Genomic DNA, 16,264 nt, shown 5'->3' with positions numbered 1-16,264 from the left:
TGTTAATTCAAAAGCCTCCTGGCTACAACATACACCACCCCAAATGCCCTTGCAAAAACCTTCATGTAGATTCAAGTGCAATTTTAATTTCTCTCCTTATAGGCAATACCATGCTGAAGTCGTCCAGGGCATACAAAGCCTCTGAGATCGTATCTGAAGCCTATAGGCTGTGCTTTGCAAAGGTCAGGCCAGTCTGTGAGAAGGCGGCTGTAACTTTTCCTGTTGCACAGTCACTAGAGCGTGCTGGATCTCCCTCTTTCCCTTGAATCTGACAGCAGCCACGTTTTCAGAAGCATGGCCCCAAAACAGGAGTGTATCTCAGCAGAACTTGAAAGCAAGTTCTTCTTTGAGTTTGATTTCTCGGTTGGCCTTTAAAAGATGTGCAGTCGTGCAACTACATCATGTACCTTCTCCGAGTAATGACCACAACTGGTCCCCAAATGTTTACCAGCACAAGGATGCCTACATGCAGGAAGTGGGAAATGGGGGTGGGTCTGGTAGTTACTCTTGATGTGGTCAATCTGCCACTGACCTTGTTTGGGTAAGGGGAAGGGGAGGATGTGAAAATGAGACTCTGCTTTAATCTCGTGTGCATTTTATCTCCCCTCCAACTTTCTAAAGAAGTTTCATCTATTAGAGCCAGCTCCCTTCCCTCCTTCTTCCCCTTAGAATTACAGCAGGCACAGGGAGAACAGCAGCAGCGGCAGCAGCGGCAGCTGAGGCCGAGTTGCGCAGGCTTGTTGTTGAGCTGAAGTGGCGATAGCATCAAAGGAAATGGATGGGGATTTCTGAGATCAGAGCTGTTAGGGCCATTCATGATTTGTTGCCAGGCTGAAAGCTGCTGCAGAGAGAGCTGCCTGAGAAATGCTGATTAATACAGTAATTGAGGTTTTCTATGAGCGAGAAGGAAAAAATGAAAATATGACTAAAAATGTTCTTTTTGAAATGAACAACATTTTGAGATTGCACATTCCAGACAATAGTGGCTACTGGTATGAAAGATTTCTATAAAAGAGCAGAAAACTTCTGGTTGAACAGGGCATCTTTTTATGTTTCTCTATTAAGGAGGAAGGTCAGAAGGTCAGTCTATATATTTCTTTAATGGCAGAGCTTCCTTTGTGATTCGTACTTTAGTACACATTCTTAACAATTTGTTTCTGTCTCTTCTTTCTTGATAAACTTAGTTTTATTCCAGATCAGGCACCGTTAGGCTAGACCTGCACGCCACCGAAATCCCTTCTCCTGCGCTACAGTAGTGCTGGGCTCAGCTTCACTGAGACACCTGGAGCTAATTTCAGGATAGCCTCGGAGTGTGCCACGGAGTTATTTGAAGTCTGTAGGCTTCATAGGCTGTACTCGCCTCCCCAGGCTCCAGGGAGAGAGCCGCACTGATCTGGGATATTGGCATCCTCCTGTTGTCCTGACAAATATTTCACTTCATCTGATCCGATCTAATCTAATCTCTGCTGCTGCTGCTTCTTCTTCTCCAGCCCAAAAGCATTCTCAGTTCCTTGAAAGGCAGATTTGCTTTTCTTCTGCTCTCCTTCACATTAAGACGACCAGCCCCTGAAGGAAACATATCAACCCTTTTTTCTTGTCTCCCCCTCCCCCCTGACCTTTTTTTTTTTTTTTTTTTTACTTTCAAGCTAACAGGGAAGTGAAAAGCTCTAAAACAGCTGCCTCTCGGAGTGAGACTATTTTTCGGTAAAATAATCACCTTCAGTATGACTACATTGTTTTTCTGTTCTATGCGGTGTGACTCAGCATCACTTAATTAACCCAATCAAGTAGGCCGGATTTCTCTCCTTTAATGAATGGTTCTTCCTACTTCAGAGCCTTCCTAGACCTCATTTTGGATGTACCTCAGTTTTACTGGGTATATCCAATTACATTTATATCCTTCAGCCCAGTGCTCGGGCCACCTCTTGTGTGGAATTATGCTGTGGTGGAAGTTAAGCCAGGACACTCACTTGCAAGCAGTTGCCCTACTTATGTCTGCTGCCACAAGCCCTCCTGTGTTAGCGCATACGGAAGGTCTTTACAGAGATAAACTATTCTGAGCATCTCAGACTGAAAATGGCAAGTAATCCTTTCCACACATCTTTTTATCAGAGCGCGGAGGAGCAGGTTAAGGGAAGGGGATGTGTGTCAGAGAGAGACAGGCACCCGATTGCATAAAACATGCTTTTTTTTCTTTCTCCCTTTTTCCTGTGAAGAAATGTGTAACACCCAGATCACCCCAAACTATAACTGCGTGTGTGTTTAGAATAAGAATGTGAAACTAGCTGCCACGTGAAGTGCTGGGAAAGCGATGAGAAATACGCTTGCAGACGTGTGAGAAGAAGGAAAAGTAGTAGAGTGGCTTCGCAGTGAAGCAGCTAGCGTTCGCGCTGGGCTGTAGATGGCTATAAATGGAATTGTGCATCACTGTTCCTCTGAGCCCGAGGACGCCTCGCTGAAGAGACAGGACCACTGAAGGAAGTAAGGCATCTGGTTGTTTTGTAATGAGAAGCAGGAATGCTCTTAATAATAAACAAACAGGACATTGTATGCCATCATCACAGGATGTCCTTCCTTCAGCCAGCACGCTGACTTGGATCGGAAGAAAAAAAATGGGGTGCAGGGTCCGCTAATTGCTATACCAATCCTCCTTCCATCACCAGCGTGCTCCCGGATGGTCGCCTGCATGCTGCCCTGCGCAAGATCAGCGCCCGTTGTCTTACCGCGCTGCGAAAGAGCCATCGCGTTAGGAAATGCTGCCTGCCTTGCCCTGCTCTTGTGAGCTTCCCCCCGTCACTTAGGGAGAGGGGGAAGATTTTATGTAAAGGAAGAAACAGAAATGTGTTTCCCGATTCCCTTTACAAGCGCCGATTAGAAGGAGACTCTGGCAAGGGATAAAATCGTAACTCCGGAACTCCCGAATTGGTCCTATCGAGTAAAGCACTACGATGGTTAAGGTTTGGGAGTAAGCACCTTAAATCGGGTTTTAATCGATATTCTGGGACCCGTGAGTCATTTTAATTGTTATTTTTATACCGTTCTATCTAGTCAAATTGAGGGAGAACGAAAGTGGGTACGTGTAGACCTCTGGAGCTTAAAATAGCACGAAAGGCAGATTTCTAGTAAAAACCATCTCACGCGTACTTCTCCTGAAGTGCGGAGGTGCCTGCCCCCGCCCGCCAGACCCAGGCCGCCGGGCAGCGCCGCGGCTCTCCCTGCTGACGCAGAGGCCGTCCCGTCTTGGTCGACAGGGGAGGAAAAAAATTAACAATAATTAAAAAGAAAAACCCCGCACCCCCCCGCCCCGGTGGGTGGCGCGGGGGCTCGGCGCAGGGCAGGGACCGGCAGGTAGAGCCCCACCTCCCGCGCTCGGGGGGGGGGGGGGGGGAGAGGGAGAGGGAGGGGCCGGGCCGGTGGGCGAGCGCGAGCGGCGGGCGGGCTGCGCGCGAGCGGGCGGGCGGCCCGAGCGCGCGGCTGTGGCAGGCGGCCCCCCAGCGTTTCCCAGCGGCAAGAGCAGGGCGCGCGGCAGCACCTGTCTGACAGCGGGGGAGGAGCGGGAGGGGAGCGGCGGCTGGAGGTGTGAGTCAGTCTCCCGGGGACCCAGCCGCTGGAAGGAAGGAGAGATGTTTACTCGGTAGAGATGAGCCAGGTTTGCCGCCGACGGTGGGCTTCGCTGTGGAAACGCGCGCGGACTCTGCCCCGGTAAGCGGCGCGATGACCCCCCGCACCCCTCCCCTCCCCTCACCCTCCCCGGCTCCGTCTTCTCGCCGGCCCCGGCGCCCGGAGGACGCGGCAAAAGTTCTCCTCGCCGCCTCTGCCGGGTCGGGAGCGCTCCTCTGATCGGCGTTAACCCTTTCGCTCCGCCGCGCAACTGCCACCGCCCCGAGTTTCGCTGTTAAGTCTCCTCTCCCCCTTCTGATACCGAGAGTCGGTAGCTGCCGCACCGCTGGCCTCGACTGCCGCCGGGACGGGGCGCGGGGGCTGGCCCCGAGGCGGCTGAGGGGGAGCTGCCCGCCGCGACCCCCCGCCTCAGCCTCTCCGGGCAGTTGCCGGCGGCTGCGGGCGGCCCGGCCGTGCCCCCCCCCCCCCCCCCCGCCCGGCGCGGGGGGGCGGTCCCGGGGGGGGGCGCCGGGGGTCTCCTCTTAACCCGGAGTCAGTCAGCCCTTAACCTCTTCCTCGGAGGATCGTGCTCTTTCAGTCTTCGCGTTTCGCTTTTCCCGGAGGAGGGGTGTGAATTTCACGGTAGCTGCGTATCCGAAATGGAAAAATGAAGGGATTTTACGCCGGGCTTGAACGTCATTCCCATCTACCGGCGTAGGCACAGATTTTGGTCCCTAATGAACCTTATGGGAAGAGCCCGACCTAGTTGTACCTGTGTGGGGATAGGTTTGACAACAGTGCTTCTGCCCTCAATAGGTAGAGGGGCTGAAGGACTTGGTGGAATTGTCCTGCGGGGCTCCTATCCAGTGCTTTGAGACAGTAACTCTTGGAGGTACCATCAACATCAGAAGGGATAGAAAAACTTTTTTAAAATTATTTATTTATTTATTTCCCCTGCGCCTTTTCTTTTTTGGCCCCCGAGAACGTGTTGCAGTGCTTTGTGAAGGGCTGCTGCTGCTGCTGCAGTGATGCTGGCAGGATGTCGGCTTTCTCAGCCTTCCATGCCAAAGGATAAGGGGACGTCAGGAGGAGGCGGGGGGGCCAGGTTGTTTTGAAAGTTGTTTGTGTGTTGAAAGCCGGTGGGAAAGTTCAGGCTTCCCCATTTGGAAGAGGCAAGGCTGGGTTCCGCTCTTCCAACATGCGCTTTCCATTTTTAGCTTCATTCAGACGCAGACAGCAGCTCCTTTCCTCTTCCTCTCCTTGTTTGTGACACTTTTCTGAGGCAGCTTTTCCACAGGCAACTAAGTGGTCTCACGGCCATGACCCCACATTTTCTTCAGCATAGAATATTTTTTTTCTCTCTGAGGCATTAAGGAAAGGGTCTGAAAAAGGTAAAGCGGTTGTCAGCCTAGGGATTTTTTCCTCTTTGTTTTTGTTCCCTCCTCATTATTACCGAGGCAGGCATTTTAAGGCGCTGCTTCAGTCAGAGCAGCTTCGTTTACACTGCTTTTTGGCTATTACTCAACTGTACCAACTATCCTGCATACGCTTTTAAAGTGTCACAGACTACTGTATTAGTCACGCTGTCTCAACGGAAACCACAACACTGAAGGACAATGAGGATTAAAGGCTGTTTTCTTATTTTCCAGGCTGCTACACAGTGTAGCTCGGACGCTGTGAGTTTCAAGAATCTGGTGAAAGGGAGAGAGTGGACAATGAAAATGGACATGGAGGATGCTGACATGACTCTGTGGACGGAAGCCGATTTTGAAGAGAAGTGCACATACATTGTAAACGATCACCCGTTGGATCCCAGTGCCGACGGAGGCACCTTAACTCAGGCAGAGGCTTCCTTGCCAAGGAACTTGACTTTCAAATACGCATCTAACTGCAAAGAGGTAAGCGGCAATGCTCTGGGGAAGGTTGGAGTCAGGCAAGCCAAATCACAGCGCTTTGGAAAGTGTATGCTCACCCTGGCTTCCATTCTTTGACACACACACACACACACACACCCCCCAACAACAACAAATGCTGCCTCCTGGCTTTTAAGATGGGACCCTAATAGCTCTTTTAAAAAACTGTGAGCTGGTCATCTGTCATGTAATATTTTCACTGGAAATCGTAGCCAGCCTATCCCTGAAACTGGTTCTGTACCAATTCGCAAACAGTTAAATTTTCACACAATTTGAACAGCATCTGAATAAGCATATTTAAACTGTGGGGTAGTTCTCTGTGCCAATTTCTAGACTGCTGTTTGCCAGGACCATTCATTGCCTCTGGCTCAGAGATTAAAGTGCCTCGGTTGTCCAATAAATAGCTTTAAAAAAAGTAGAGGGGAAAAAAAAAAAAACCAACAAATTCCTGGAAATGTGTTTAATTATTTCTTTTTGTTTTCCCTTTGGTTATGAAATTGCTTTATTCTTTTCGCGAGCTTGCTGTATTCCTGACTTCCTAAATTCTTAAAAACTCCGGCATGTCGGTTAAGGAAGTGATGGTAGAACTGTAGCAAGCTTGACAGAAGGGTGGCCGTAGCTTAAATTAACTTTTGTTTATCTGGGACAGTATCTTCACTGGTAGCTAGCTGTGCGAGTCTGTCCTATCCTTGTCCCTGGAGTGGGTACATTCTTTGTTGTTGTTTCAGAAGGGCTGGAAAGAAATGAGCCCGGATGAGCAATTTGGTTTTGTGTTTACTCCTTCATATAGAGTAGCTATTATAGCTAGGTGTGATGTTCGGCAGGGTAATAACCAAGGGACAACCCTTCATTTCTCCTTGTGCTGAGACTTGTGGTATAGCAGCTATTACCTGTGCTTCTACTTTGGCTAAACATACTGACCACAGAGCTGAAAAGAAGAGGTACACTCATCCGTGCCTATCAAATATTTCCTTCCTAAGTAGGTACTTGTTTAATCCTGCATACAGAAATGGGGCCGGACCCCCAGCTGGAGGGTATTGGCACCGTGGAATTTAGCTTGGCAGTGCGTAATACAGTGCCTAGTAGGTTTGGTAAGAGGTTAAAACAAAATTCTCCTTAAAATCACTCTTCTCTTCCCATGTGCTCTGCCCTGCCCTGCAGAACTTTGGCAGAGAAAGGACAGGCTCCAGAAAAAAAGTGCGAAATCTTGCTTTGTGTTATTGCATTGTTAGATAGGTCTTAGTTTGGCGGGGGGGCGGGAGGTAAAGCTGCGACTCCACTGTGTGATACAGGAGGATTTCTTGGTTGAAGGATGAACTTAGAGCGCGACAGCTCGGGCAGATCCTCAGCAGCCGGCTGGTGACTGATTGGCTGCTCGGGCTGCTTGCTCTCTCTGCCCCCGTTTAGTCCTGCTGCCGTGGTAGGAGATGTCCAAGGAGCTTTCAGAATTCCCAGCGCTGTGTTTGGAAACAGCGAGGTGTAATTTCCTTACGCTATAGCTCAGGTCAGTGAATCACGGTAGAAGGATTGCTGCCATCTCTGTGTAAGAGGTGGGGGGAGAGTGTAATTGTTGAAAGATTCCTGGTTCTTCCTTGTAAAATGTGACCCATGCAGCTCCCTGCTAGTGGGAGTCTGAATATAGGACATCCTCCTTTTGTTCTCCAAAGTTCCCCCGGTCTTTTATTTGCACTGAATAGCACCTATCGTAAGGAGCGATAGGAACTTTCGAACCCTGAGTATTTCTAAGGTAGGTCTGAAAGAAAGGGCCGATCTGTTCCTTTTTTTCCCCACGTTCTGTGAAAGCTGCAGTCCTGTGAATGTACGGACAGGTCACTCCTTTGCTACTTGTCTGCAGGGTGAAATAGTTGTAAATAGCATAATCCGCTTGCAGTCTAGCAACTTCTGACATGAAACATTTTTTTCTGTCTGCCTTCCAAGTTTGATTTTGTTCAGTGGGGTCAGGACTGGGTGTGTGTTGCTCTTGCACATCAGTGTTTGTGGGGTCAGCGAGGGAGTCTGATTCTGGTTTGAACCTCATGGAAAACCACTGGAGTCCTGACAGCTCGATAGGGTGGGTTTTTTTCACTTGCGAAAGGATGAGGTAAGACTTCGGGGGATGCATGCATGCGTGTTTGCCAGTGGGTTTCAGATGTGAGCTGTCTTCATTGTTAACTTTGGGGAGAGCTGTGGCTTCATCTGGTTGAGAGTTTTAAATGCTGAGTCAGTTTATTGACAAAAACATATATAATACATCGCTTGTGAAATGCTAATACTGTCATGATTAGATCATTAAATCCTAGTGCTGTCATGATTAGTATTATATCTCCACTTGGAGTAGGAAAAGTACTGCGTGCCTGCTTAGGAGGGAGGAAGTACAACCGCTGTTGTTTGGGGAGGGTTGTTTTTTGTGTTTCTTTTCCTTGCATGCTTTGTGAAGCGAGTAGCTCCTCTTTAAAGGTTTATTGAATTTGCAAGGGAGTCCATGACACGTCATACTCTTGTTTATTCTTGGATCTTGATCGGGGATTTTTCTGAAGGACACATTTTTCATTATGAGTTCACAGTATGTGTCAGCATTTTAAAAAATGAATTACTACTGCTCGTAACATTTTAGGCTGCTAGATTTACATGAAGTCATTTATTTATTTCTATGCGTGAATTATTTATCCTTTCCTCCAGGTTTAGCAATTGACAAAAAATGGTTAAATGTAGTGCCAAAATCATGCTCTAGAAGGCCATGTGTGAATGATTTTTTTCATGCAGATGTTTAAAAACATTTTTTTCAATAATTTTTCCTTTGGTCTTAGTCCTTAAAGCTCGAGCACCCCTTCTTGATACAAAGTGCCAGTTATTCTGTTGTCTTGAACATGACTAGTGCCTCACCCTGGTCTGTGAGCTTGACAGGGAGAAACGTACCTCAGCAAACCCATTACTTGTTGCATTTCTCTGATAAGGCAGTTTCTTAGAGACAGGACCTGAATCAAGCAGTGATTTTGAGCTGTTACGAAGTGTGTCGCACCGACCTCAGACACTTGCTCTTCCCTACTGCTTTTATTTTATTTCTTTTATATGCGATCACTGAAGAGGCGGTCTGAAAGCATTTTATTTCAGGCATCTCTTTTAGAAAACTGGTCACTGAATGAAGGGGTAAAATTTATGTGGGCTTGTGTAACTGTAGAACTAGTAGTTAAAAAAAAAATAAAAAAATCAGTGTTATTCCAGGACACATGATGGCCTTCCCTGTTTGCATTTGGAGAATCCTGTTATGTCACTGAAGCCAGTAAGAGTTTGGTGGATTTTTTTTTTTTTTTAATTTTTAAAGCAGTTTAGCCGTCCCATTGCAGAATACCCTCCCCTTGCAGAATCAGCCGGGGTCGTTGTTTACCTCCAGTGCCCCCTCCCTCCCCACACAAAGGTGCAGGCGCGTCGGTCTTTCTTTGAAAGCGCCTTGGAATACCAGATTTGGAAGCGGAGCCCGTCCGTCTCTTGTCCGGGGGCCGCGGGCAGGGCGGGATGCGCTCTGCCACCCGGACTGCCGACCGGGCCTGGCGGGCTCCGGGCGTGCCCGTGCCCGCCGCACAGCTCCCGGCCGCCGCCGGCCCCCGGCGCCGCATTAGGACCCTGGTCAGTTCCAGGGCCGCCGCCGCCGCCGCCGGCCCGGGCTGCTCCCGGCCCCGGGCCCGGCCCCGGGCTCCCCGCGCCGGGCCAGCCCGCAGGCGGCCGGGCTCTCCCCGCCAGCCCGGCTGGGCGCCGCCGCTGCAGCGCCGCCAGGTTGCAGCTGGCCCCCGCTCGCCGGCCGGCTCCTCTCGGCGCGTCCCGTCCCGCTCGGACCGAGGGGAGAGCGGGTTAGCTCAGCCCGGCCCCGGCAGGAGCCACACAGCTGCCCGCAGGGCCGAGAACCCTCCTCGCGGCTTCAGGCTAACGTCGGACTTCGTGCTGGAAATGCTGTTTTACTGAAAGGAAAAATGTGGTAGCGGCCGGCTTGCAAGAGCGTTGAAAGTTGGAGGTCTGAAGGGAGAGGGGGTAAGTGTCTGTAGAGAGGAAGTTGTTCTGAAAATAGCACGTTCCTCCTTTACGGCGTGGTACAGACCCCGAAGGCTGCGCAAGGGCAGTTAGGTTTTTATTTGTGGGGGGCGAGCTCAGGTCATGCTCCCCTGTGGTTCCCTGCCGCGAGGCTGTTTCGGAAGGTCTCATCGCCCAGATGCAGCAGCGTGCTGAAGGACACCTGGTGGACACAAGTCTGAAATGCCTCTCTGCCACAGCTTTTCGGCAGCCTGGAGACAGCTTCCCCTCAGCTCTGGACGTGGAGTTCCTTCGCCCTTTTGCCTACAAGCCCTCGGCAGCTCTGTGCTTCGTGGCCTCTTGTTAAGCTGCCCCTGCCTAAGCTACGGCAGGGCAGGAGCCCCTTTTGGCTGCAGCAGGGGGGGGGCTGCGGGCAGCCTGGAGCCAGCCTGTCCTGGCACTGCTGGAACCCTTCTCCTGGGGGGTACCCCTCCTCGACCACAGCAGCTGAGCTTGTGGGGGCACAACGGAGGCCAGGAATTGCTGACCAGAAGGCCACCCTCGGTTAAAAGTCGTCTGGACAGCTTTAGTCTGGTGTAGCAAAACTTCACTGGGCACGCACGGATGTGCAGAACATCCTCTGCCAAAATAACCTTCTGATGGGTGCAGGGTGAGAAATCGTCTTCATGTTCAGCTGTGCCAGGGGAAAAGCAAACACTGCATGTAAGGTAGATATCAAAAAGTATCTGCTGTGTCAGACACCAGTTGAGTGAGTGTTTCAAGTTGACTAGTTCGAGGAGTGATTTCTAGAGATTCTGAGAATTTCATTAAAGTCATTTTAATTAAGGCCAAAATATTTTAAAACCATGAAAAAACTCAAGCTACCATGCAGTAAAACTGGTAGGGTGTGCTGTAGCTTGGTTGTGAACTTTTCATGAGAGGGCAGATGGATGTAAATGAAGATATATGGGGAAGATGAGAAGAACATCTGCCTTTTTCAGCTCTCTATGAGAAATGTACAAGCAAGACAAAAATAAAACTGAGCCACTGAGCTTGTTTCAGCTTGTGGTAGGTGTAGGAAAATTTCTGGAAGTCCCTTTTCTCTCTCTTCAGTCCAGATGCACAGATCAATGGAGCATTTAACTACCTCTACTGTTGATGTTTAATTTTTTTTGTAGTGTGCTGAAACACATGTTGAAACACAGACGAGCGCAAACAGCCACCACATACACCCAGCAATCTGTTTCCGGGTGGATTACCTGCTTGATTCCATGGCTGTTAATTTGTCCCCTTTATTTTGACATTTAACATGAAATTATGCTAGGCGTTGGTTGTTTGCTGGGATTTTTAATCTTGACCAATACACAAGCAAGTATTTGTCTGTCTGTCTCCCTCTCTCACACCACGGGTGATAAAACAGAAGAAAACGTAGCATAAGAAAGTCAGAAGGCTTAGGTAGTTTAAGTGCTGTCCACAGTCCAGGTTTTTACCATCCTTTGCTGTGAAGGACTGTTACGAAGAAATGCTCACTGAAGTGAGCTATCTGCAGGGTCTGATGAGTGTTAATATGCTTTGGTAAGAACATTGATTCCTTGCGGGGTACAGACAGCACTAATCCCAACTCTCAGTGTTGTCAACCACTTCTGCTGTTCCTGTATTGTTCTGAAATCCTGGTGAGCAAAAAGACAAGTGGCAGGATGTGTGAAGGGGACACAATTAATACATTTTGCCGTGAAAATTTGGTGATAAGATAAAATTAATGGGGTTCTTTACCTTCTTTTTTTCCCACTATCTGAGCAGCAGGATCAATCTTGCAAAAGCTTGGGGGTTTTGGTTTACAAAATTGTTGGTTTTCTAACATTGTTTGGATACATTAAATTTAAGAAGATTGGTGAGGAACAGAGAGAGACAAAACCAATAACTCAGCAGTGTTTTGCAAAGGGTTACTCCAAGGCACGTTCTTCTGAATAATGATGAATTGCTTCCTGATTTGTGGTCAGTGACTTTTTTTGGTATAATTACTGTCAAGAAGGAAGCTGAACAACTAGAGTACATTTTTTAGACCTAGCATAGTGGAGCATTTTCATCAAAACCCTTACGCCTTTTTGACCAAACCCACTTGACATATGTTACCGGAACTGTTGCCTCCTTTTTATAAAAGAGGGTGATCTGTGAGTACATGTCCCAAAGCCATTTCATATTCTGTTTTGTATGCCACTGTGTGCTGGTGAGAGAATTGTAGGTTGTCTTTTTTTTTGTTCTCATTTTAGCTATCAGGACGGGTATGGAGCGAAGAAGGTGGGGGTGGGTGGGTGTCGGGGGGAAGGTTTCATTTTGATCTGGAGGAGCAGTCATTCCAGTTCCTAACTTATTAGAAAAGCAAGCTCTGTAGCAGTGAAGTGATTGATAGCTATTGAATATTTTTGTTTGCTGGAACTAGACTTTTGGGGGTTGCCTTTGATAGGAGAAATAACTTCTGAAGATATTTGACAGTCTCTGTACATTTCGCTTACTGTTCCTTCACGTAAATGTATTTCCACAAAACCCATTTTTCAGGTGGTGTTCTTCTTTGGCTTCCATACGTCTCAGTAAGATGCTAGTATCTAGCAAAGCTGGTTGTATCGTATCCAGCACGGTTGTTAATTTATTTCTGTTTTGCTGACCTGTCACTACAAATTTCTTGCATCAGTTGCTTTACCTTGTTAAGTTTGGGGGACAGGGGAGAGGAAGGAAGACTTCTTGATTTCTGTTGGCGATGGACTGATCCTGTGCTGCTCTTCTTGTAGGTCACTGGAGTTATAAGCAAAGAGTACATCCCAAAAGGAACGCGCTTTGGACCCCTGGTAGGAGAGATCTATACCAGCGATACGGTTCCCAAGAATGCGAACAGAAAATACTTTTGGCGGGTAAGCAGGAAAAAACAGCACCATGTTGTTGCAGTAAGCAGATTGCTAAATGAGTACGGCTGAGAAGCTGGGTCACTTCCTGCTTCAGACCTGTGTGAATGCAGGGGGCAATTTCTCTATGCTGCCAGGCATGAACAGAGCCAGTGGGGTGAACTAAGCTGAGCAGAAGCCTGGCTGTCTTGGATGTAGGGACTGTGTGGGTGGAGAGAGCAGGGGAGATGCACAGCCCTTCCCGGCTCTTGTCTTCCGAAATGGATCAGTGCTTGACTGTGTGAAGAAATAGTTCTGCTGCTTGCTGTAAGGGCAGGTTGTTTTGCATTTCTTCACTGTGGAAAGTCATTCTTATTTATGCAAATGTCTCATATCCTTGATTTTTCCAGCTATGAAGAAGCTGTGAAAGTACTGCATAATCTTTTACTCTGGAATTATGATACATTTTGTGACATTTTTCCTGGGTTTTGAATAGAACTGCTATAACACAGTGGTGGTGGTCTTCAGCATCTGTCATTCAAGTCATAAGCTTTTCTAGTCCACTTCAGAAAGTGCTAAAAGAGCAGCCCACGGATCTTAGTGAAGGGGAAAATCCATTAATGGCAGACAAACACTAGAGGCGATGCCTAATTTGTACTCCGTACTATAAGCTGGAAGGGAGCGCCAGCCAATTTGTTTTGGCTTAGGAAGTCTGTGCTGGGGAGTATGCTTCCAGTTTATCAATTGAAATAATCCTCAGTTTTCTTTACAGACCCGTTATTAATTGTTAGAGAACATTCCTTCAGCCCCATCTCCTGCCATGGATTTGTTTTGCTGCCTTCTAGCCATTTAGGTTGTGTCTAAATCAGTGGATTTGGGAGCATATCCAAGCCTCTGTGCCCAGGTGCCTGCCTGCCTTAGCAATATCCCGACCTCATATCCAGGTGAAACCCAGGGCAAGCACTAGCGTTCCCCACACCCCTTTCTTCCTACCTAATTGCATCATTTTGGTTTTCTCAGATTGTCTTCGTGCGATGTAATACAGCATTGCACAGGCAGTTATTTTGCATGAGCATTTTTACAAAGCAGGCAACTGTTTTCACATTCACAAAGCTACAAAATGTTTCTTTTGGCCGAGTTTTTCGGGAGCTTGCGTCCAGCAGAGGAAGAGACCGGTACACCACCCCTAGCCCTGCCAGTTGTTAATAAGACAGCAAACGTTGGGAAGAGGGGCTGCTAACCATCTTGCAGGACTTTGTTCATATATTGCAGCGAGAAAGATGACATCATTCTCATGATGTGATTTTAAGCCTTAATGTGGAGGGATCCTCAGAAATAATATCCTAGGAGCCATCTAAGCATCGTTAAATTCCCTGTTATAATCTCTTGATTCGTTCAAGACAGGCTGCTGCACCAAAAATGAATTCCTTCCTAGGGGTCTGACACAGGCTTGCATATGCGAAGGAAATTGTGGGAGATAACTTCCCACATGTTATTAAAGGCATCCTGGGCTTGCTGGCAGGAGCGGGAACATCTGCTTTGCGCGCGGGGGGATGCTGCCTGCTCCTTGCCCGCACGAGGGGAGCGGGGCCGCCCGGGGCCAACGTCATTTCTGGGAACCGTGCCGTGACTCAGCACATCTGGTCTCGCCTTCCCCAGAAGAGGTGGGAGCCCTGTGGGGCGCCTTCGCCCCGGAGCCGGAGCATGGTGACCTGCAGCATCCGTGGCCCTGCCATGGGAGTGGTGGAGGGCCGGTTTGGGAAGCAGCGGCAGGGGTCGAGGGCCGGAGCCCTGCGTTCCTGGAAGTTTGCGAGCCGGGGTGAGCAGAGAAACCCGAAGGCTCCTATTGATGCAGCACAAATCGCCCGGCTCCCTTCCATTTTCTCATAACAAACACACCGCAAAATCTCTCGCAAGCTGCTTTGATGAGGCCACATGTATTTCCCCCTTCTCAGTTTACAGGAAGTTACTCTTAAAGAAAGTGATTCTGGTGTTTACGGCCCGCGTTAAAGGGCCAGGCTGCCTCGCCCCTCCGCTGGCGACTCTTTCCCGGCTGGCCGGCCGGCAGGCGCTCACAGGACGCGCTGCCCGGCCAGGTAGGTGGGAAAGACAGTGGCGTGAACACAAAGGCAGGAACACGCCGTGGAGTGTTTTCCCCCTGAGATAAGCTTGGTCTCCCCTTCGAAAAGGCATTTCCTGCTCAGCGAGGTGCGTCACTGGTGCAAGCTGCTCCTGCTTCAAGGTCTGGCTTTTGCCTGGTCATCTGTTCTGTGAAACCCAGGAACCCCATTTTATCCAGCATGGAGCTAGTTCCCCCTGAGAGTAAGGGATGTGTCTTTAACAAATGTGTCTCCTGGATTTTTCTTGATTTTTTTTTTTTTTTTTTTACATAATTCTCTTATTCACCACTTTAAGAAACAGTAGCTTCTGTCAGTGATTGGGACTTCTTTCCCCCCAAGCCGCTGAGCAGTTTTCAGATTCATGCTTTCTTTCCCCTCTGTGGGCAAGCCAGAACGTGTCCCTCAATAGGAAAAGTGACTTCTCATCGGCTGGCCCCTCTCCAGGTCTTCGTTAAGTTATGGCAGGTGAAGTTCATCTTTGCCTCACCCAGCCTTTCTACAAAAGGGTTACAGTCCAACTATGAGCAAGTGTTGCTTTAGGACTCTGGGGAGGTGGAGGATGTTTGCATAGTTTAAACCTTTGGGTGGAGGTGGTAGGAAACTGCAAGTACAGAGGCCATAGAAAAAGTCGAGAAAGACTCTGACGTAGCACAGCCAGTCAGTCTTATACACAGGTGACTCAAAGCATTAAGGCAAGCATGCACTCAGACTTGCAGTCATTAGCATCACCCACTTCTTGATCATAGCACCAGGAAAAGGACTCTAAGGTAGACTGTTCATGCAAGGAGAGTACTCTGCATTTCAGATTTTGGGTCTGGTTTGTCCATACTAGCAGAGACACAGGGTAAGCAGAAATGGAAAAGGTGACTGTGGACTTACCTTTGAATAAGCATGTCTTTTCTTAACACAGAGGATATCATAGTTGGAAAGGGGGGAACCCAGCTTGGATTCTTACTTCAGTAATATCTGCTTGTTTTAAAAAAAAAAAAAAAGCTTATCATTTTTCTCCTCTGGACTCTGTGCGCGTATTGTGCATATATATATATTCATAAGCACTTCCTCTCTATTCCAGATCTATTCAAGTGGTGAGCTTCACCACTTCATTGATGGATTTAACGAGGACAAGAGCAACTGGATGCGTTATGTAAACCCTGGCTACTCTGTTCAGGAACAGAACTTGGCTGCTTGTCAGAATGGAATGAACATCTACTTCTACACCATCAAGCCCATCCCTGCCAACCAAGAGCTGCTTGTGTGGTATTGCCGAGACTTTGCAGAGAGGCTGCACTATCCCTCCTCCAGAGAGCTGACAATGATGAACCTCAGTAAGTGGATTACAGTATAAACAAGGAATGCTAGCAATGTCTCTTCTGCCTATATGATCTAATAATAAGTTGTATAATTACACAGCTGCATCATCTTGTTGTGTCACAGTAGGTAGCTCGGAGTGGAAAAGGGGAATTAAAAAACCCAACACAACAGAATGAGTTCCCTGTGCCCGTTCAAATGTAAACAGATTATAAAAAATCTGAACAGTTAGTGGTTTACAATCTGAGTCTTATCTGATGAAATTCTGGACAGACAACCTGAATATATCCTATGCCTTCAGAACCATAGATGTCGGTTCACTCTCAGGCTTTCCAAGTCCAGATCTTGTAGCGTGTTGAGCAAAAGACTGCTTTGATAGCATATACTAGAGGCTGTCCAGTCATGCTCCCAAAGGGCTGTCCTCACTGTACAAGGAAGTAGCCAT

At 48.3% G+C, this 16,264-nt stretch overlaps 1 protein-coding gene across 7 annotated transcripts in view; it reads left to right on the top strand.

Moving 5' to 3' along the window:
• The window catches only part of PRDM1 (PR/SET domain 1), a 102,611-nt gene that overhangs the window by 73,787 nt on the left and 12,560 nt on the right, over nucleotides 1–16,264 (top strand). For 4 of the 7 annotated variants that reach the window (XM_030043283.2, XM_030043273.2, XM_030043266.2 and 1 more), the window contains 3 exons: nucleotides 5,250–5,498; nucleotides 12,302–12,421; nucleotides 15,584–15,836. In XM_030043283.2, the coding sequence (XP_029899143.1) occupies nucleotides 5,316–5,498; nucleotides 12,302–12,421; nucleotides 15,584–15,836 (556 nt within the window). In that variant the 5' untranslated portion in view covers nucleotides 5,250–5,315. Of the gene's footprint in view, nucleotides 1–1,315; nucleotides 2,482–3,545; nucleotides 3,703–5,023; nucleotides 5,499–12,301; nucleotides 12,422–15,583; nucleotides 15,837–16,264 lie in introns of those variants that run through there. The other 3 variants (XM_030043279.2, XM_030043284.2, XM_030043252.2) reach the window with 3 other exon arrangements.

This window comes from Aquila chrysaetos, chromosome 2, assembly GCF_900496995.4.
Source record: "Aquila chrysaetos chrysaetos chromosome 2, bAquChr1.4, whole genome shotgun sequence".
Taxonomy (NCBI): domain Eukaryota; kingdom Metazoa; phylum Chordata; class Aves; order Accipitriformes; family Accipitridae; genus Aquila; species Aquila chrysaetos.
This window is presented reverse-complemented; position numbering and strand designations above follow the sequence as displayed.